Below are 22,813 nucleotides of genomic sequence, written 5' to 3' on the forward strand. Positions count from 1 at the left end.
TTTATGTTTCCAGAATGTAATGGAGAATGGGACGTTGTCTTTCAGGATGTAAAATATGAAAAAGAATTCTCTTACTGACTACTTTTTCCTAGGCTATTCTCAATTATTTCTCTCATTGAGAAATAATGAGATCAGATATCAAAAATGTGCCATGAGCAAATGAGATCTGTATTAAAGATAAAATGATATACAACAAATATTTATATACAATGTTTATAATAAATAATAGAAAAGGGGATTTAATTATAACTAGCTTCAAAGAAATACAGAATATCTTTATAAATTACTATGAAAGTGTATATGAATAATTTCTCTTGGCATCTTCTCCACAAAACACTGTAACTCATAGGAGTGAATCCTGAGAATGTGCAGCTGTAGATGAATGCATACTTCATGATCTCATCTCCATAAAAAATTAAAAGACATAAAGCTAAACACTTCATATTTTAGAGACAGTCATATATGCAGTAATATTATAATGAAGTTCAAGAAGTTGGGGAAAGAGAAAAGAATATTGACAAGTGAGGCTTCCAATGGTCTGTTTCTTCAGCTACCTCGGGTATATTTGCTATAAGTAAACCTTTATACATATTGAATACTTATTTTGAACCACAGGTGCAAAAAGTGGATTCTGAAGCAATTTCTTGGATGTTCTAGAAACAATAGAAACACCAAAACAATAACAATTATTTGTTTTCTATAACCTTTTTTCTTCATTAAAATCTCAAACAACCTTGTTAAAGCTATATAAATCAAAATAAAATAAAGTGTTACTGAAAAGGTAAATCACTATATCAAGGGATGTAAATAGAATAGACTTGTCTCATACAGTAATTTATTAATATTTTTCCCCTCCTAGATATAGTGGAAGTTTTGGTTTCTTTAAAAATTCAGTTATGTTATATAAACAGGTTTTTGTTTTAATCCAAGTGTGGGATATGGGACTGCCTTAGTTTTTCCACAGCTAATAATTGCCTCATGTGACCTGAAGAGGGGCATGGTCTTTGCTAGCTACAGATAGTGGAATTCTGAGGCTCTGAGAGGAGATAAATACAAGATCCCAGAGGGGGCTTGGGGGAGATAGACAGGAGGAAGAAGGCTGCTTGTTTGTTCTGCTGCTGTCACTGCTAAACTACTTGACATACTGGTATTTTTCCAAAGAACCCAAAGGCCCTAACTAGCTGAAACTAAGTCTAGAGAGGTCTATGTCTCCTTCCCCTTCTAATCTTCTTTCTCTTCTACCTAAGGTTGGAGAGTTGGAAGGGAGTAGAGGCTTTAGGAACCCCAAATAAGGTAGAGTTTAAGAAACAGCACCTACACCTAGATAACATTCTTGTTCAAATAAAAAAACTTGCCTTACCCCATCTTTAGCCTTTCTGTTTCTCTCTCTATATATATTTATATATATATATACACATATATATCACATTTTCTCTTTCTCTTCCTTCTTCTGTTCATCATGCTGAGATTAGAAGCAAGTAGTACCACCCAGAATTCTTGCTTATTTTTCTATAAAGTTCATTACTTCCCTGTAAATTTTCCCCACCATCAAAATCTGTCTAATTCATTCAGTAAGTTGAGCTCACTGTCTGCATGGCTTGCTTATGTCTGCTGAGCCTACAACAGCTCCATTCTGTCTGGCTATCTTCTGGGGGTCTTCCTTTACTAAGGAGGCCACATATCTCTCTTGTTTGAGAAGACACATTCTTTAGCAGTTCTTCAGGCAAAACACTTGGGAACAAATCATTTTTAAACTTTTAAAATTTACTTATTGTACAGCGTGGTGCCTCTCTCTCTCTCTCTCTCTCTCTCTCTCTCTCTCTGTGTGTGTGTGTGTGTGTGTGTGTGTGTACATGTGCAGGCCTTGGCATATGCATAAAGATCAGGGACAGCTTCTGTGAGTCTGAGTCAGTCTTTATTTCCACTGACCCATTGTGGGTTCCAGAGATGGAATTCAAGTCATTGGGCTTATATATCAAGTGCTTTTACACACTGTGCCATCTTGCCAGCTCTGAACAGAAACTTCCTTGAATGGGCTCATTCTACTTTTATTCTTAACTGATAAAGTATGTGGGTAAGGACTTCTACCATGGAAATATTTTTCCTCTACAAAGTATTGCTCCAATGGCCTCTGGTACACTTTCTTACAGTGCAGTAGTTCAAAGCTGTTGTAGTTCTTCCATCCTTTGAATGGAGTAGTTTTAATTCTGTAGCAGCTTCTAAAAATTTCCACTGCTTTCTTTTACTCCAAAGTGCTGATGCTCTGATTTCAAGCATGAAAATTAGTTTCACCTATTCTTGAACTTCTTATAAATGAACCTATTTATTACATTCTCCTTGTGTCTGTCATCCTCAGGACATTCTCAGAATTCATTTAGCTGAATATCAGTAATTTCCTTTTACTGGATAGTATTGAATATATTATCTATTTCACTGGTTGATAGAAATTTGGGTTCTTTTTATGCTTAGAATATTATGAAGAATATTATTCTAGGGCTTGAACATCATTCTGCAGAGCTCACTTTTAAGTCTCTCAAGAGTCAAAGGCCTTAGAGAACAAAATATAAAAACCAGCAAGAAATACACATTTAATATAACCTTTTATTTCTACAGAAGCACACACATATATTCTTAACTATGATTAATTTGAGTATATGTACATAGAAAATTACACCAAGAAGATCCAGGAAAGCAATCTCTAGGGAACATGTTGCAATGTCTAGGTAGGGGTTTTAACTTACGAACTTACAAGGTTTAAGTTTTTTGAAGGTTTAGCACATGCCCCTGGTAATTCTCATGTTGTTTCAAGTTTGAGAAATGCAGTGAACTAAGTACATTTCAAACTTTGTGCCATTACATAATTGTATTAGGGTGCACAGAGGTACTGTAGTTGGGTGAGTCATCAGCTGATACTCTGTGAAATAAGGACACCCTCAAGGATGAGTGTGAGGAGGCTCTGAGTTTGCCATATGTATGCATAACAGTTTCCTCCAAGATTGGAACATTCCATCCTCCAGGTTCCTTAAGCAGAAAAGTAAACAATTCAAAATAGCTTCGGGAACTTCCTGAAGCTGACCAGATTCACTAGAACCCTCTCTGCCAGTGTAAACAATAAAAGCTGAGAATAAACCTGAGAGTCACCCTCAGAGGAACTGCCAACTCCTCTGAATTTTAGGCCAGTTGAAAAGTACCTGGAAAGGACACTCTCCAATCTATTGAGCTCATGGGACAGCCTTACACTGCCCCCATCCCACGTACTCTGTATTATACATTGTGTTTTATCTCTTCTTCATCTATGGAACCAGATTGTTGGTTTTGCTTACCTCTTAGGATGAAAACAACACAGATCAAAATGATAACATATTAGAAGCTTGAAGTTTTAAGACAAAGACTCCCAACCAACTCTCTACTTCCATGCTGAGTTCAAGGCCCTACATTTAAATTGAAGTTAATGTTGTAATATTCCCCCTGTTTTGATGTGAGGAAGATGGGCTCGTTATTCTTGGAGGAGGCAATAAACATGCCAGGGAAAGCCACTGACTCAAAGGTGGACGTTCTACCCGTCCTGGCGTGGTAAAACAGGAAGGGCTTCTGTGGCTCAGGATGGTTGTACAAATCCAAAATCTTCTCTTCCTACATGTGAGAGAGAATACTCATGAAAAAAACTAGAAGCTGCTTCTGATAGGTGCTGTTATTTTTACACAACCACTAAATATTCCTAAGTTCAAGGAAGCCTATCTTAAAACAGGACAAGAAGAAGCCATTTCAGAGGTGAGGAATCAGCTCAGTGGAAGAGAACGCCAAGCGAGTGCAAGTCCCTGGACTCAGTTCCCTAACCTCCCTCTTCCCCCGAAAATAAAAAAGGAAGGCATAAAGAAAAGAAATATAAAGGAAAAGAAAGGAAAGAAGGAGTGAAAGAAGGAATGAAAGAAGGCAGGCTTCAAAATCTCCCTGCCTATCGCTGTTTCTGCTCCAGTTTTCTCCTTCATTAGTATACACCCTTTAAATTGAGTGTTTTTTACTCCTAATCATAAATACTTGTCAAACTTGCTCACAACTGTCCTGACATTCTGCTCAGAAGAGATTTGCTGACTGTTCAAAAAGTGAAAATCTGCCACCTTATTTCTAATTCCCTCACTTCTTCAGTCATCCTCACTCTCAGTTTCCAACCCCCTGAGGAAGCTGAAGTGACTAACTTCAAGAACTTCTCCAAATTATCCACTGACTGAGCAACTCCCAGTGCCTTCCTACCTGAGAAGGACTAGACAATGGCTGCCCTCCACTCACTCATGCAAGGACATTCTTCTAGCCACCCTTCCTGCTCTTGTATGCACCATCCATTTCTGCTTTCTTTTCTCAACAATTCTTATCTGTATATTTGCTTTCATCTTAAAAAACAAAAAAACAAACAAACAAACAAAAAAAAACTTAGGGATGGCACTGAGTGACAGACACATTCTGAGAGAGTACTCAGTGGTAACTTCACTCTTGCATCAACATTGTAAATGCTCTTACTCAGTCTAAGGCAGTTGCAATGTGGCTGGATAACACGGTCTGAGGAGACCACTGTACATGAAGTCCACCGTTGGCCAAAACATTGTCATGTGTCACATAACTGTATTTTAATGATCCAAATTCTTTGTCAGTTCTTACTTTACAGAAAACCCCTTACAATAGCTGCCAGTATTTGCTGTCGGATTTCTCTCTTTAAACTCCATGTAAGCAATCTTTACTCTTAACACTGTCTCATTAAGTTTCCCCCCAAATTATACATCATCAATGGCCAATTTCTGAGGACAAAAGTCCAACAGAAGAGTGACTTAGCAAACATAGGACAGAGCTTGGAATGTAATCACATTTACTGTCAACTAATCTTGTTGCTGACACTTAAACTATTTCCAGAATCTACCCCTACCAACTTCAATTCTCACATGCAGCTCACCATAAAACCTCCAGAGGGCTTCCACCCTTGACCCCTGCAATGTCTGATAAAACTAGAGTCTGAGTGATCCATTTTAGACCTATGTTGTTTTGGGTCACCCTGTTCAAAGCATCCCAGGTTCCTCCTTTCACCTGGATGGAGTGGCCAAGTCCTGGAAGAGGACAGCAAGTCCTTTTCTGGTCTCACGTCACCACTGCTAACCTGTCTTCACTGGCTCCTGGCCTCACCCTCATCTGCTGACTCAATTCTCTGCTTCCTGCTCTGCCTTTGAATTCCTCCTACCCTACCCCAGTTTCTGCCACTCCCAGGCTCTGCCCTGATCTGATTGGCTTTTTACTAAACTTGTTTTGTTTTACTTTGCTTTCTTTTCCCAAGACATATCTTTTGGCATATCACAAATGCACTATTATATTTATCATTTGCATATCTCTCCTCTAGAATCCAGGCTCTACAAGGTCAGAATTATTTGCAATTCTGTTCAAAGATATGCCATGTACTCATATGGTGCAACTAAGTTTCTGCACATTTTCTGAGTTAAACTAGATTGAGTTGAGTTAACATAATTAAAGTTTATAGGGTAAAAAAAGATGTTTGTGTGCATATGCTTACATACAAACAAAATTATATCTATGTATATACATTCCTATGCGTGTACATATATACAGTTATCTTAAAAGCTTAAGAATTGTAACAGCAAAAATGAACATTTCAGAAAAGGTTAAGGATGGGTCATTTAGCAGATAAGACAAGGAAAAGAAACATAATTTAAAACTGGGAACAAGAAATTCTCCTAGAATGCAAGGCCAATAAACAAACAGACAGACAGATAGTGGAAGTGAAAGTGTGACAATTACATAGGATAGTGTATAACAGCAAGGTGAGGCCTGAGCCTGCCACTGACTGGTGAACAGGAATTCTGAAATGGGGAATTCCAGGGCATTAGGGAGAGGACATATACGTGTACACAATGACCAAGCACATCTTAAAATTTAAGCAAGACAAAATTTCTCCACTAGAGAAGGGCAAGATAAAATTATTCATGTGTCTATTTTTTACTTTACTTCAGGGGAGGAAGTGGTTTTTATAATACTAAGCTCTGGTCTATTACTCTGGTAAGTCAAGGAAGGGACTTGAGGCATTTGTAACATCGTATTCAAGAACACGCTATGTGCTTGCTGGTCGTGGCTAGATTTCTTCATTGTCCTACAATTCAGGACCACCTGCCTGGACAATGATACTGTCCACAGTGAGCTTGGTCTTCCCATATCAATTAATTTAATTAAGGCAGACTTCTAAAGTACATGCTCATAGTTTAAAAGGAGCTAGAAATAAACATGCTTAGGAAAAATAGTTCCTTTGTTAATTCTAAAATTTAACATTCTGCCAATGATCCATGTAAAGATACATGGCTTTTTCTAAAGACCAGAAAGGAATCCAAGAGAGGTGGAAGGAAAGAGGACATATGTGTCATCAAACAGAAAGGAGACTGTTAGATGTGAGAGTAAAAGAGGGAGCTGGGGTGTTGAGAATCTACTAAAACATGCTATGTTAAAAGTGCCACATGAAACCTAATGCTTTATATGCTAACTTAAAAATAAGAAGCATAAGAAAAGAAGCACAGGTGTTTAAAATGTTTATGTTATTTTTCTGAGTCACTGACCTTCAGCTGCAGAGTGGGCTGTCCATCAACTTCCCCACAAAACAGGCATTTTTCTGGATTCCGGATTCCAAAATAAATGGGAATGCCTTTGCCCTGCTCAAGGGACTCTGGGTACTTGCATGCGAGCACAGTGACGGTGACTGTAAGGGTAAGAGCATAATAGTTTTTTCCGAAGACAGGAAGACAGAACACTCTCTAGTTCTGACTTAGCAGAGCAGCGTTTGTTTGCTAAGTGAGTGCAGAAGACACCTGTAGAGTGTCATCCCTGCTGCCCAGACCCAGTGGTCACTCGCCTACCCACCCATTTATCCTGATAGGCAAGTACTGTCCTAGCTATTGGGGCAGTCACAGAGTTAAGCCAATGGTAGGATTTAGACTTTCACACCTGTGCTTGAACACCTAGTGGCAGACACTTTTCCTCTAAATGGCTCCTTTGATCCTTGGAGAGCCCTCAGACCATTAGGAAGGGTTGCCTAATGGGATGTGGAAATTTACCTCTCTGTGTCATTCATTCATTTAATTCTTTTAGTATGTCTTGATGTCATATAGAACATACATATTTCCCTTCCAAAGTACATATCAGCTGCTTCAGATCAATGAGTACAAGCCCTTTACGCTTAAGAAGGGTCTTCCATCCTAGTGAGTACTTTAGTTTAGTCCGGGACAGACTTCACTTCCCAGGCAGGTATAAAATTCTGCCTCTTCCAGGTGGCCCCCAGTGAAAGTTAAGCCTGATTTTTGCACATAATTAGACATATTTTGGGGGTTCACAGTATTGATTTGATGCATGTATGTGTCATACCACAACAATGACAAAACCAGAGTAATCAGTATATCTTCATGTCATGTATTTAACATTCACTTGTGGTCAAACAGTCCAGAAGCTCTTTTCTAACTACTGTTAACTATGACCATCCCACTGCACAACAGGCTGCTGGCACCTTTCTTTAACAAAGTCTATGTAGTGTGGAAAGCAAAGCAGCAACAGATGACCACTGACCTGGGTCTACAGCATTGCTCCTCGGAACTGTCACAAGGATCTGACCACTTATAGCCCATACCTGCTGGTCCAAGTCAGAAATCTCTCCATATTGAGGAGTGTTTCTTGCTGTTTGAATGAAAACAAATAATAGGCATGAAGATTAAGTTTCAAAAATAGGAGAAAGATTACCTAAATTCAGGCCCTTTCTGTAATATCTCCAAACTGGCAGCTTTCTTGTAACCCACCAACCTAGACTTTCTTTGTAGTAAATCCATGGGAAGCAAAGGCTACCCAGAGTGATTACTGATTTAAGGGAACAAGCCAGCAAGACAGAGTAAAAAGCATTTCCACAGCTCATATGTGCTGAGACTCAGCTGCTCTTGTCTGTGCTTGGCCTGATGCTCAGAACCATAGCTAGAGCAGTGAGTAGTGGTCTGCATCCTCCAGAAAATGAAGACACAGTGGCATATGGGCAACTTACCGTGTGCTAAGAGCTATACCTGATTTGGAGATAGAATTCTTACTTGGGTGTTTAGAGGACATAGCTGAGGATACAAGTAGCAAAGCTCTCTAGTATCCTATGCCCACATCACCTTCATATATGTTTTCTTCATTGTTTTCCATAGTTGGCTTGTCCTGGTACCTGAGGGAGAAGACCACAGGAAGAAAGATAAAACACAGGTAACACTTCCAAGACTTTCCAAGACCCTGGTTTCTCAGGCTCTCGTTTAGGACACAGAACTGCAATTCATAACCAGATGATGTTCTATTTGAAAGAGCTAGGCTAGTTCCTGGGACCAAACCTCAAGGCATTGGAGACAGAAGGGCAGAAAGAATTCTCCTTTATCCAGAAATCCTAATAACATTATCTCCTTACAAGTTTGAAGGCTATAAATAACATTCAGCCTTTAACATTCCATTCCCCAGCCTCTAATTCCTTGTGTATATTTTCCCCAGAGGCCCCTTTTCACTGTCAATTCTTTCTGCCTAAGGCAAAGGGCTTGGGTTCTTCATGCTCGGTAGTTCAGCCAGAATCTCAGAATCCCAAATCAGAAGGTTCACACACAGAGCTGGGCTCAGAGACATGGCAAGATGGCTTTGTCTATCCACTGAGCCCTAAAATACAGAAAGCCCTACAGTCAGAGGGCTTTCTATGTATGCATTATACCTGGCAAGAAAGAGTCTTTAAGAAAAGTTCATATTACAGCGTGGGCATCTCCCAGGTGCAGTGCTGGATGCCAACACAGCCTGGGTCATTTATCTAGGTGAGTGCAGGAGGCTCCAGCCTCTTTTGTGGGGTGTGGCAAATGCACAACCTTGAAAAAAATCCAGTTCCTCCTGCTAGAACCTTGCTCCTGGGAGGTTCAGGTGGAGAAATCTCAGACTCAGCATGAGCATGACTTGTCTGACCTCCTCTAGAAACGTAGGGAGCCCAGCCCCGTACGTCAGCCATCAGGAAACAGAGTTAATGACAAAGCTTACATTTCTCAAAAGGGAGAGACCATGGGATTTCCCAGAGCTCAGCTGACCCCAGTTTGGGGTTTGACTGCAAATTCAGTGAACACAAATGATAGGGATGGCTCTTGAAACCCTGGACATCCAAAATTCTGCTCCAGCATCTCAATAGTGTCCCTAGTCAATCTCTCCTACTTTCCACCTGGCCTTGGAGAAATATGCTCCTGTGTTCTCAAGGGAGAAAGTGTAAAGATGAATTGAGAACCACTCTTATCTAACATCAGGTTTGGTGCCTGTCACCTTTCTTGAGTACCTTCCATTATTTATCAGTCAAAATGTCCTCTTCTTTGGCATGCTCACCACAAAATAGCATCAAAAAGGTACCATCTGCCTTTCAAATCCCTTAGTGCTGTTTCAATCAGAGCCCAATTTGGAAAACAGAATCTACTAAGATTAAATGGAGGGAATCAAAGACAATTGGGCTCACCTCTACAGAAAGCCTCAGGGAGGTTAAAGAATAAAAAGAATTGTGTTATTGTAGAGAGTAGCAATTATGAACATGAAAAAAGAAAACAAACAAACAACAACAACAAACCAATAACACAGGAGCTTGGGACTGATGCCTCAGGAAGAAAGAAATCCTGCACTAAACTAATGGCCCATAAGAAGGGTATGCAAAAAGCACACAATTAGTTTCCCAATGCCAAATGGTCAGCCCTAAGAACATACATACACGTAACATTATATGGATTAAATAGGTTATATTTAGGAATATATATGCATATACAATAACAATTAGTAAAAGAGAGAGAGAGAAAGAGAGAGAGAGAGAGAGACCAAGAATTTAAAGAAGAGCAGGAAGGGATATATAGGATGCTTAGAGAGAGCAAAGGGAAGAGAGAAGTTAAACAAAAAAGTTAAAGAATATGCAATCTGGTGGGTGCATGGATCATAGAGATGGAAGAGAAGGATCAGCTCACAAATGCTCAGAGGGCCTGAAGAGCGCAACTCAGAGGGAAATATTTTCATGCACTTAAAAGCCTCTAAATATAGCCTGAATTCTCCATGGCTTAAAGAAAATTGTAAAAACCTGTGTGCTTTGGTGATATGTCTTAAATTTAAGCTTTTTGCTCCCCTTGTTTCTGACAGCTTTCTAGCATTTAGAGAATGCAGCCCTTCCCAAAGTTGCTATCTTCAAGTCACTAATTTAAAGTTTAGTGTGGATCTCAAAGATTAGAGAAAATAGAGGAAATGGGAATGTGTAAATATGTATTTCTGGTGTTATAAAAATATTTCAGGCTGGGGATATGAAGGGTAGAAAAAGAACAAATCAGCAGTGAGAGTAATCATATGGTGAGCTAGGAAGCCAAAAGGAAGGAGGAGCCAATTTGACTCTTACAACTTTTTCTCAGGTTAACTAACTGGGGTCCCACAAGAACTATCCTAATCTATGTTAATTATGTTTTATTAACATAATATTATGTTAATATAAGAAAATGTTATATTAGCTATGTTAATCTCCCCTGAGGCTGGGATGCCCAATGACATAATCCCTTTCTCTAGGCTCATCTTATATGGTCTAATTAGCTCTCAAGGTGACCACATAGGGGACCAGTATTCCAAAACATGAATATGGCTATACTCAAGCCATATCCAAATCACAGCAGGAGTGAGATGATAAAAGGGAGATGCAGGTTGGTCTTTGAAGAACATAGAACTCAGCTACTGAGGAAGTTGTCCAGAATTCTTTTTTTTTGGGGGGGGGCTCTATTATTCACCTATTAGGCTAAGTTCAGGGTGCACTGTGAAATGTGAAATTGGAGCATTTTCCCCAGTCTCCACTCAAGGATTTCGAATGCAAAGTCCTCTACTGGAGACCAGAGAGGAGACTTTTCTTCTTCAGTCAATGGTGAAACAGTGGCCTGAACACAGTAAAGTGTGCACACATACATGTAGACAACAGGGCCTGTCTTTTATTAAAGTTCTTTGCATACTGGCTGCATTGTCCCTCTGGGACTGAGAATTCCTTGAGAGAAGAGATCATTTCTTACTCATCTTTGTATTCCTTGCCATTCCTAGCCTGCAGCAGGTGCTTTGAAAGGTTTTGCCAAATTAAATTGGAAAAGGAAAGCAGAGGGCAGTCTAGAATTGGATCACACCCCAACACACCTGCTTCTATGTCTGTATGATACATGTTTTTAGTGTTATGATTAAGGGCTTGTTTTTCTTGTTTATGATATTTTTTCTTTATTAATAACACTTTATTCACTTTGTATCCCCCCTATGGTTCTCTCCCTCCTCCCATCCCAATCCTTCCCTTCCTCCATTCTCTGCATGCATGCTTCTTCCCAAGTCCACTGATAGGGGAGGACTTCTTTTCCTTCCTTCTGATCCTAGTCAGTTAGGTCTCATCAGGAGTGGCTGCGTTGTCTTCTTCTGTGGCCTGGAAATGCTGCTTCTTCCTCAGAATTCTTATCTCAAAATGAAATGGATAAACATTGTAAGTACAAGGTCTCCTTGAGATGATTACCAATATTGATACTAGCTATTGTTAGGCCATGAATATGTTGCTTTAAAATGAGGCCACGTTTGGAGATGTGGCAGCCCTGGGAAAGATCTAGTCATATCTCTCTGAAGCCCAGGTTTGAATCCCTCTACAGGTAGTAGCAATGTCAATAACATGGGTCCCCCTCCCACCTCTGCTGCTGTAGGCAAGCACAGCCCTACTGTTCAGCTTAGGGCAGAAGGGCCTTAAATTATGCTAGAATGTTAGATCACAGATCCTTTAGTTACTAAGCTGTTCTCTCTTTCCTAGAATTCAAGCCATATCCTCTCCTGTTCTCATTCCCCTGTCCCTCCCTCCCTGCCTTGTAAATGGATTAGCTAAGTTTTCTGTGGCCTTGCAGTTTTCCTCCTCATTGCCCCTTTGCCACTGTGAGCAAACTCAAATTAGCCTTGAATTATAACTCAACTTTTATCTAGTAGTACTCTCCAGCCTGTGACTCCTAGCATGTTGGTCACATGGCATGGAATCTTCCTTCCCATTCTTGGAAACCTAAAAGACAGGAATTCCCTTTGTGTTAAGGAATTGAAAGGTCTGCTTCTCCCTTCAGAGCCTCTTCATGGCCTATGACAACAGTGGTGTATGTATCTAGACATTCAGGAGACTGGAGGAGGATCCCCTTCAGGACCTACATTAGGATGTCTTCCCTAATGAAGGCTCACTTTCTCACTTCAAACCGTGATTATATAACTCCCCTAATAAACACTCACCAGAAGAATAACTCATCTCAGCTTTCTTTCTATGAGCTGCCATAATATCCTCTATTATTTCTAAGAGCTAAAGACCAAAGAGCAAAACTTTGCTGCGTTAAAGTAATCCGGTCACCAATGCTTCCTACTAATGTTTTAGCATCATATAGAATAGTGACAACAATGGACATTTAGTGTAATTGGAGCTGAAAACCAATAAATGCACCTAAGGCTAAATGTCTTCAATGTGGAAATAATTTTAAGATTATTAGTCCAGATCATAATTTTAAGATTTGAAGATGCTATATCCATTGGTTTGTTTGTTGGTGGAGAGAGAGGGAGTCAAGGAGGGTGGTAATGGTACTACAGATCCATTCACTTACCAGGCCTAGGACCTTATTAGATTGAGGAAAGGACAAAGGGAACTAGGTAGGGTAAGAGAACTTCAGTAGTATGAGAGTTTCTAGACACGTTTATAGGTATCCATTTTATAATGTGTATTCATATAATCAGGCCGACAATCAAAACTAAAACATCAGAGACCATGCAACAATTAAAGGTCATGTGATGTTCCCCCAATGCTTTTCAACATGAAGAAATGCTATTATAACACTAAAGTCCCCAAATCAAACAGAATTCTCCACTTACATGCTTACCAGAGGACCAAATCCACCATTGCTTATAACCTGCCAAGTGCAATCTATAAACACTAGCATCTGGTCGGGAGATGTGGCTGGAGAGAAACTGGCGTGTAGCCTTAACAGGACACCAGGGTAGACCATGAGTCACAGAGACCACCATGGGTTCACTTATACTTTAATAGGCTTGAGGAGTGCCGAGGAAGTCCCTGGGACAGCCTCTGCAGACACAATAATAGGATGGACATGTTTAGAATCTTCTGTTCTGTCAAGCTGCCCAACCCTGTGGTCTGAGATTTGCTTCATCACATTCTTCTGAAGCTGGCCTTCATGAAACCCACATTGTATGATGTGAACCAATATGCTATTTAACTTCATCTTTCCCTTGTATGAAAGTGGAGGGCAAATTTATAAAAATAACCCCTAAACTACTCAACAAAATAGCAGAAATAAATGGCAGCATTAAAAGAATGAAACCATATAGGAGCACTGTGAAGATATTTCTCATGCTTTACAGCAGCTATTAATCACCGTGCAATTATGTGCAACGGGAAAGCTAAGACAATAAAAAGGACTAATTTGAACAGAACATAGAACACCACCTAAAAATGGTTAAGTGCCTAATATTTAAAGTTTCTGAATAAAGAGCCAATGTCAGAGAATTCTTAGTCATTTCCCAGTGGCCACATCCTACAAACTGCCAAAGAAAAGGTGAGATACTAGTGCCATCAAAATGTTCAAATTTGGGAGAAAATATGGACCAAAGAAACCACGAAAGAAAATAAAAAAGACAAGACACCTGGGAAAAATTATTTGCAACATATTGAACAAAGAAGCAATTCATACTCAAAGTTTTTGGTTACTACATACTGATAGAAAAAGACAGATTTGAAAGCATTTTGCCAGATGGGAAATATAAACACTCAATAAAATAAGTAATTATAATTACCAAAACAGTTATTAGCAACATGCAAAAGCAATAAATGAGGTTCACATTCTACCCACCAGGAAGTCACAAACTAAAAAGACAATATGCGGTGGAAACAAATTCTGCCTCTCTCCAGGCAGAGATGTGTGAACCAGCATAAACCTTTTTGGGAAACAAATTGTGTGCCTGTGACTTGGTAATTCTACTTACAAGAACCCATCACGTTGGTGACTTTCAGCTCCAAGAGCTGAAAGAGCTGTACTGAAGTACCTAACACCATCAAAACATCCTAAAGTTTTAGTAAAAAACTGGAGCTTGCTTTTGCAGCACATTTCAAAACAGGCTCCTTGTTTGAAATGACTACTAGCAATTCCTGACCAACCTCTTTTGGCAATGATCTCTCCCTCCACATTCTTGACTGCCACCACCAATAAAAAAATGTTCACACAAGGAACCCAGCAGAGATGTTTACGGCCTTATAGGTGCTTAAAAGGAGTCTCGGCGCTCTGACCTGTTTAAACTATGCTTTCAGGGTGGACTCTGTCCTTAATATCCACACCGGCTGCTTTTCACGGGAAAATTCCACGACACACTTCCTGCTATTGCAGTCCTGTCACCAGTACACTGGCCCCCACAAGACTTCAAAATTTTATTAATATCAAAGTGTTGCTTGTACTGTTTAGTGTTTGTCAACTCCAAGTAAACTGAGTTATTTGGGAAGAGGGAGCCTCAACTGAGGAACTGTTTCTTTCAGACTGGCCTGTGGGCAAGCCTGTAGGAGCTTTTTTTTTTTTTTTAATTAATGATGGATTACGGAAGTCCCAGCCCACTGGATCCTGTGCCACTCCTAGGCAGGTAGTCCCGGGTTGTGTAAGAAAGTGGTGCGAGCCTGTAATCCCAGCATTCAGGGAAGCAGGTGGATCTCTGTGAGTTCACAGCCAGCCTGGTCTACAAAGCGATTCTTTCGAGGTCTCCGCTTCAGTTCCTGCCTCGGGTTCCCAATCCCATCTCCTACAGAATAGGTGACCTGTCAGTGGAAAAGGAGTCTGCAGGGCCCACTATAGCTCCAGAACAACTAATAAGAAAAAAAAAAAAGGGCAAGTCTAATGAGAAGATGCGTTTAAAATGTGAATTCATGAAATCGAAGGAAAGAAGGAGCTGTATTGGAGAACGACAAATCTATACCCTTCACAGCTGTGTTTCAGCCAGCACACTACAAGTGCAAAAGTCATTTCTGGTGAGCTGTGGAGCTGCTGGCACTGATTACAGGGAGATGTGTGACCCCCGGAGCTCCCGCAGAAACAGGGCATTGCTGAATAGGGATGGCCCTAGGACCACCAGGCCGGCTGGTGCTGCTGCAGCTATGGCCTGTGCTGCTTGCCCTTCTGGGAGAGTGCTGGGCCGCAGCACTGACCACAGGCTACAAAGCACAAAGGTCAAGTCTGGCGAGCCTCAGGGTGGCAGATACTGGAGGGCTTGGAAGTATGCGGTAATCAGGAACTCGCACAGAACCTGACCCCGGAAGCCCTGCCAAGCTGCACCACCACTCTGACTCTGGGCAACAGCAGGATAGCCCAGACAAGTCTTGGCAATGATTCAGTATTTGTGGTGCTTCAGAAACCGGAAACCTTGAACCAGAATGACTCAATGCAATGAGTATTTGCATGCAAAGCTATCTGGACAATAAATATAAAATGAAATAATACAATATAATAAATATAATTTTGGAAACTGCATGTGCCACTATATAAGAAATATAATATATACAATATATTATATTATATATAATATATACACAATATATATTATATGTATACAATATATACAATATATTATATTAGATATATTTACATAATAAGATATAATTACATATAATTACTGTGAATATTACACATTCACAGTTTCCAATGCTACTGCGATGACTATTTTATGGAGAGGTGGGAAAATAGAGAAAGGGAGCTATGAGTGAGCAGTGGAGATGTGGAGCTAGAGCTGAAATAGCAGTGCTAGGTGTGAGAGAAGGCTGTGGTGGACAAGGGAACATGCAGTTACCAAGTAATGCTGACAGGGTGGTGTGACACAGGCTTGAGCTTGCACTCCTACCCAGCACCCCCTCCCCAAACATGCTGCCCAGCTACAAGATCGCCCTGGTTCTGAGCAATGACAGGATGTCTAAGACAAAGATGGTTCATTTTCTGAATTAGACTTCCTTTAAAGGCCTCTATGGTTAGTGCTGCTTCTGGAGGCCGCTAAGGTGTCTGTGGTCCACTGCCTCAGGCCGTGTTGAAGCTGGAGGTGTGTGTGGATATCTATTGTCCTTTTTGATGTCCCTGGTCCAAGTTACCACCACAGGCCATACAGATGTCCTTGGTCTGGGCCACTGCTTGAGGCCATCCTGATGTTTATGGACCATGCTTCTGCCTGGGTGATGTTATGAGTGGCCTGGGCAGCCATCTAAGCCCATTGTGATGTCTGGGTCCTATTGCATAGCCATAGCCACAGCCATAGACAAAATCCCTAGACACAGAAGTTCACTAATTGTTGGGTACCCTTCCTACCACTTGGGTGTTTTGCTTTTCCTTAATATCTTAATATCTATTAATAAAATTTGTTTCAGCTTTGCTTACTCACAGGAGTATTTATGTCTTGAACCACCATTGGCTTGAACAGATGAACTCTAGAACTACTGTCCTAGGTCAGTCTTTGGGAACTGAGTGTCTGGCTCCCTAGGTCCTTGGGTTAAGAACAGCTGAGCCAGGAACTGTCCTGTTGTACAAAGAAGAAAGAAAGAAAGAAAGAAAGAAAGAAAGAAAGAAAGAAAGAAAGAAAGAAAGAAAAAAAGAAAGAAAGACACCTCCTCTTGTGTCTTGCAGAAGTTCTATTGATGCTTTCAATATTTTTTTTCATGTAAATAAGATATTTGAGCTAAAGAATAAAATAATTAATGGAGTAGTAAAAGAGAAAAACTGAGGTATTCTGTGATATGGTGGTTTTTAATTTTTTCTTGGTTCACCTGAAAGTAAATAGTGGTTGCCTTATGAATCTGAGTCTTTCCAGCTTTTATGAAAAGTTATGCATGATAATAACCATAAATTAAGTATCTGTAATACAGCAAATCTATTTACATATAAATTCACAGAAAGATTTAGGGCTCCAGAGAATTAATTCTTTTGGTGGGATGGGGGGGTTGAGACAGGGTTTCTTTGTATAGCCTTGGCTGTCCTGGACTTGCTTTGTAGACGGGCCTGTGACACTGTGCCTGGCTCAGAGAATTAATTCTTAAATAGTTATCATTTTAAAAAATCACCACAAATCCAATAAAATAATTAATAAACCCAAAACTTGTTCACAATTTTATTTTAATCCACAATGGAATTTCCAGAATATTGCCAAGATGCCAGAACTTTGGCATAGCTTGGTAGTAGAGAGCTTGCCCAGAGTGGGCCACCACAGCCAGCTTTCTCAACTCGTATCCAAGGTATTACCCAGGAACAGAACTGCCCTGCTAAATAGGTTCTATTGTCTTATTACTGAATCAGCACATAGGTTAAAAAAACACTCTCCTACCATTCTAATTTGTAAAGATTTTTTTAAAGTTGGAAATAAATGTTGAAAGCTATCAAGTGCTTTTCTGTATCAAGTGAGGTAATATTATAATTTTAAGTACTAATTAACATAGCCATCTTTCTAATGAAATTTTTTTGTGTTTGTAGTATAATCCTTATATGACAAATATTTTACTACATTATTAGATTTGGAGAGATACTGGTAATTTGCTCATTTTCGTTCATTTTGTTTTCAGTTTTTAGAATTTTTTTCATTAGCGACCATAGATGGTATGATACCACATTGATTACTAATAATATCATTATTTTCTGGTTTTAAAATTAAAAAAAAAAACTATCCTCATCAACTTGGATACCTTTTCATTTTCTGCCTAGAATAAGTTGGATACAATTTATTGTTAGGATCAATTCATAAATTTGCCCTCATCCAGTGCTTTTGGGGAAAAGTGATTCTAATCTGTCCTTCCATTTTCCTGCAGTGTTGACTGGTCTCTTCTATTTTGGATATCAAAGTTTTCAGAGTATTTTTCACTGTAGCTTCTGTTTTATAATTTATTCATTGTTTCTGTAGAATTACCATTGTCCAATGTAGAACATAGTATGGTGGTAAATATTTCTTCCTAATGACGTTTACCTTTCTTCCATTCAAGACTGAGACTGACATGGATCCAACAAGAGTTGGCCCAGTGTCAATTTAAACCAACAAATTATAGATGTTATAATTCCTTTTTTTTTTTTTTTTTTTTTTTTTTTTAAAAAAAATGGTACTGTGGCTAAGCCAAGTCATGTTTCTTCTCACTAACTAGACTGGAGCTGTAACTAAATTGTAGACTAGCTGCCTACCACACCAAGACTTTCTCAGAACATCAGAAAAAAGAAAAATAACCTAAAAGGAAAATGATAATGTAGAAAACAAAATAAAATTTAAAAATAGCAAACACTAACTCTTTTTTTTTTAGCTCTGTATAATACCTAAATGAAATTAATAAATTTTATGGTGGGATAATGTATCAAACTGTATCAGACTCTTTGTAGGTTTTATTTTGTTGTTAGATTGTTTTTTATTTTTATTTATTTACTTATTTTTATTTTTTTATTTGCCAGAGCAAAGAGCTTTATTCGGGCTTAAGCCCAAAGAGGAGAACCTCAAGCAGCTACATGGCAGATTTTTTTTTGTTTTCATTTTTTTATTAGTTACAGTTTGTTCACTTTGTATCCCAGGTGTAGCCTCTGCCCCATCCCCTCCCAATCCCACTCTCCCTCCCTCTTCACCTATGCCCCTCCTCCAGTCCAATGATAGGGGAGGTCCTCCTCCCCTTCCATCTGACCATAGTCTATCAGGTCTCATCAGGACTGAATTCTTTGTCTTCCTCTGTGGACTGGGAGGAGATAATTAAAGAACCAGCTACTGAGTCCATGTTAGAGACAGTCCCTGTTCCCCTTACTAGGGTACCCACTTAGAAACTGAGCTGCCATGGGCTACATCTGTGCAGGGGTTCTAGGTTATCTCCATGCATTATCCTTGGATGGGGTATCAGTATCTGAAAAGACCCCTGTGCCCAGAATTTTTAGTTCTGTTGCTCCCTTTGTAGAGCTCCTGTTCCCTCCAGGTCTTTCTATCTTCCCCTTCTTTCATAAGATTCCTTGCACTCTGCCCAAAGTTTGGCTATGCATCTCAGCATATGCCTTGATACTCTGCTGGGTGGAGTCTTTCAGAGGCCATCTGTGATAGGCTCCTGTCCTGTTCCTTTTTCTCCCTCTTCCGATGTCCATCTCATTTGCCTTTCTGAATGAAGATTGAGCATCTTAGCCAGGGTCCTCCTTCTTGAGCAGCTTCCTTAGGTATACAGATTTTAGTATGATTATCCTATATTATATGTCTAATATCCACTTATAAGTGAGTATATACCATGTGTGTCTCTCTGCTTCTGGGATACCTCACTCAGGATGATCTTTTCTAGATCTGACAATTTGCCTGCAAATTTCTTGATTTCTTTGTTTTTAATTGCGAGTAGTATTCCATTGTGTAAATGTACCACAATTTCTGTATCCATTCCTCCGTTGAGGGACATCTGGGTTGTTTCCAGGTTCTGGTTATTACAAATAAAGCTGCTATGAACATGGTTGAGCAAATATCCTTATTGTGTACTTCAGCATCTTTTGGATATATGCCTAGAAGTGGTATAGCTGGGTCGGTCTTGACATAGCACTGTTCCTATTCATCTAAGAAAGCACCAGACTGATTTCCAAAGAGGTTGTAGAAATTCACATTCCCACCAGCAATTAAGTAAGGTTCCTCTTTCTTCACATCCTCTCCAGCATGTGTTGTCACTTGAGTTTTTGATCTTAGCCATTCTGATGGGTGTAAGGTGAAATCTCAGGGTCGTTTTGATTTTCATTGCCCTGATGACTAAGGATGTTGGGCATTTCTTTAAGTAGATTTTTTTTTTTGAGATGGAGTTTCTCTGTGTAGCTCTGGCTGTCCTGAAGCTCATTCTATAAACCAGGCTGGCCTTGAATCAGAGATCCACCTGCTTCTGCTTCCTGAGAGCTGGGATTAAAGATGTTCCCCACCATGCCTGGCTCAACTTTGTGGGTTTTAACAAGACATGATTCACACTTCAGAAAATCTGTTAGTTATTATGAAGGGAGTTTAGACACTGTGTTGGGAGGGGAAGCTGCCCTGGCTGAATGAGTCATGCTTCTTCCTGTGGGATAGAGCTAAGGCTTACTTGGAGTTTGTCACTTACTCTACACCATTTCTGATTTCACTGCATTACTTCCCAATATTCAACTTCAGAAAACAAGGATAGATAGACTGAAAACAAGAGACCCATACTTCAGTTCTGGTTCTTCTGTTGCATGACAAAAAGTTCTAGAAATTGCTTTCTTTTTCTGTGACTTGCTTTAAATAGGACTTGCTCATTTCTAGTTACATAAACCTCTAATTGTCAACGATTCCAAAATACAGAAACTCAAATCTCAATAAAGTCACTTTGGTTTTAGTCTTTATCAACAGAGATGAAGGTTCCATTTCACGATGGAAATGACTGTCTGCATGACTGGGAGGTAGTTCAGTTGGTAAAGTATTGTGCAAGCATGTGGATTTCTATCCATAGAATCCACATTAAAAAACTTTAGGCAGTGTGGTATGCATCTGTAACTCCAGCACACATTGGGCAAAAATACAAGGATCTCTGAAGCTTGCTGATCATATAGTCTACTTATTGGTGAACTCTGGGTTCAGAGAGAGATCTTTTCTCAAAAAATAAGACTAAGAAGTAATGGATAAAGATGCTTAAAGACCTCTGACCTACCTAAGCACACAAAGAACAAAGATGTTCAAGAAACTGAAGAAAAAAAAAGAATAAATGCCGTAATGGAGACTGCAGAAACACATTTAAATTGAATAACAGAAAAATATAAGACATGAAAATAAAATTTAATAAAGAGGGAGAATTTTGGAAGAAAACCCAAACTGAAATAAAACTTGAAATAAAAATTGAGTAAGACAAATAAAAAACTCAATGGAAAGCCTCACCAATAGAATGGGTCAAGCAGAAAAAAGAAGATTCTTCATATTTTATGGTGTGTGGTGTATTGTTTTGTGGTAGTCCTAACAGTGGGATTAGGGGTATCTCTGAATCTTTTGCCTGTTCTTGGGATCCTTTTCCTTCTAATGGGTTGTCTCATCAAGCCATGATATGAGGGTGCACAAGTTTTATTGCATCTTATTTTGCTATATTTGGTTGTTTCCCTGGGAGGTCTGCTCTTTTTCTGGAGGAAAATGGAGGAGGAGTGGATCTGAGGGAGAGGGGTAGTATGGACAGGGAATTGGGAAGAGTGGAGTGAGGGAAAACTGTAGTTGGGATATAATGTATGAAAGAAGAATAAAAAACATAACAAAACAACCAAAATCCCCAATAAATTAAAAAAGAATATATTGCTTCAAGATCAACAATTTATATTCCAAGTGAAGAAACAATGCATTCACAATAGCGCAGAAATAATATATTGGAATAAATCTAACCAAGGAAGTTAAAGACTTGACAACAAGTATGTAAAAACACCAAAGAAAGAAATAGAAAAAAAATGCCAAGAGATGTTTAGACCTCCCATGTTCAGGGGTTGGTAGTATTAACATTGTGAAAATGACTATCCTACCAAAAAGCATTCCCATCAAAATTTCAATGTAGTTCTTCAAAGAAATTGAAAAAAAAATTTGAATTCCATATGGAACTATAAAAGACTCAGGATTCTAAAACTAAGATCAAATAATAAAATAATTCTGCAGATGTTACTGCCTCTGATTTCAAGTTATATTACAAAGCTATAGTAATAAAACCACCATGATATTGATGCATTGATCATTGGGCTAGAATTGAAGACACAAATACAAGTCTATACACAGTAATCTGATTTTTGATAAAAAGGTAAAAAGTACACATTGTAGAAAAAACAGAAACTTCAACAAATGGTGCCTGTCAAATTGGATTTCTACTTGAAGAAGAGTGAAACTTTATCTTTGTCTCTTACCCTGCACAAAACTTAACTGTAAATGGATCAGGGTCTTCAACATGAAACCTGATACCCAGATTCTGACAGAGAAGAAAGCAGGGACGATGCGTGATCTCATTGGCACAGGAAAAGACTTTCTGAAGAGTACTCACTAACACAGACATTAAGACCACCAATTAGTAAATATGACCTCATGAAACAAAAAAAGTTTCTGTATAGCAAAAGACTCCATTATTTAACTAGCAAATAGGAAAAAATCTTTACCAACTATACTGCTGACAGAGGGTTAGTATCTAAAATATACAAAGAAATTGAAAAATAAATATCAAGTAAACAAACAACTCAACTAAAAAGTGAGAATGGAAGTAGGAACTGCTTTGGGAGTATTTAATGACCCTTTTTCATAGGGGTTGCCTAAGACCATCAGAAAACAGATATTTACATTAGATACATAAAAGTAGCAAAATTGGATTTATGAAACAGCAATGAAAGTAATTGTGTGGTTCATGGTCCATACACATGAAGAACTGCACTAAAGGAGCACAGCATTAAGAAGGTAGAGAACTGAACTAGATGAAGAATTCTCCAAAGACAAAACACAAATGGCTAAGAAACACTTTTTAGAAAATGTCAACATCCTTAGCCACCAGAGAACCACAAAACAAAACTACTTTGAGATTTCACCTAACCCCAGTCAGAATGGTTGGGGAAGATTAAAAAACAAACAAACAAAAAAAAAAAGACAACAAATGCTAGTGAGGATAGGGGGAAAGGGGGACACTTGCTTACTAATAGTGGGCAGGGAAGCTGGTAGAGCAACTATGAAAATCATTGTGGAGGTTTCTCAAAAAGATAAAAATACATCTACCATA

At 39.1% G+C, this 22,813-nt stretch overlaps 1 protein-coding gene across 2 annotated transcripts; it reads right to left on the reverse strand.

Annotated features, from left to right (window-relative positions):
• Nucleotides 1-3,051: 3,051 nt before the first annotated feature.
• On the reverse strand, nt 3,052-8,832 carry Il36g (interleukin 36 gamma). Of its 2 annotated transcripts, none has more exons than XM_021660478.1 (5): nt 8,753-8,832; nt 8,178-8,227; nt 7,603-7,710; nt 6,603-6,742; nt 3,052-3,633 (listed from the first exon to the last, which is right to left on the reverse strand). In XM_021660478.1, the coding sequence occupies exons 2-5, from the start codon at nt 8,206-8,208 to the stop codon at nt 3,424-3,426; spliced, it is 489 nt and encodes a 162-aa protein (XP_021516153.1). In that variant the 5' UTR covers nt 8,209-8,227; nt 8,753-8,832; the 3' UTR covers nt 3,052-3,423. The 2 variants fall into 2 exon arrangements, with proteins under 2 accessions (XP_021516153.1, XP_021516152.1); XM_021660477.1 differs by having other exon boundaries at nt 8,085-8,227; nt 8,753-8,802.
• Between the last annotated feature and the right edge of the window lie 13,981 nt (nt 8,833-22,813).

This window comes from Meriones unguiculatus, chromosome 8 (genome assembly GCF_030254825.1).
Source record: "Meriones unguiculatus strain TT.TT164.6M chromosome 8, Bangor_MerUng_6.1, whole genome shotgun sequence".
NCBI classification, from domain to species: domain Eukaryota; kingdom Metazoa; phylum Chordata; class Mammalia; order Rodentia; family Muridae; genus Meriones; species Meriones unguiculatus.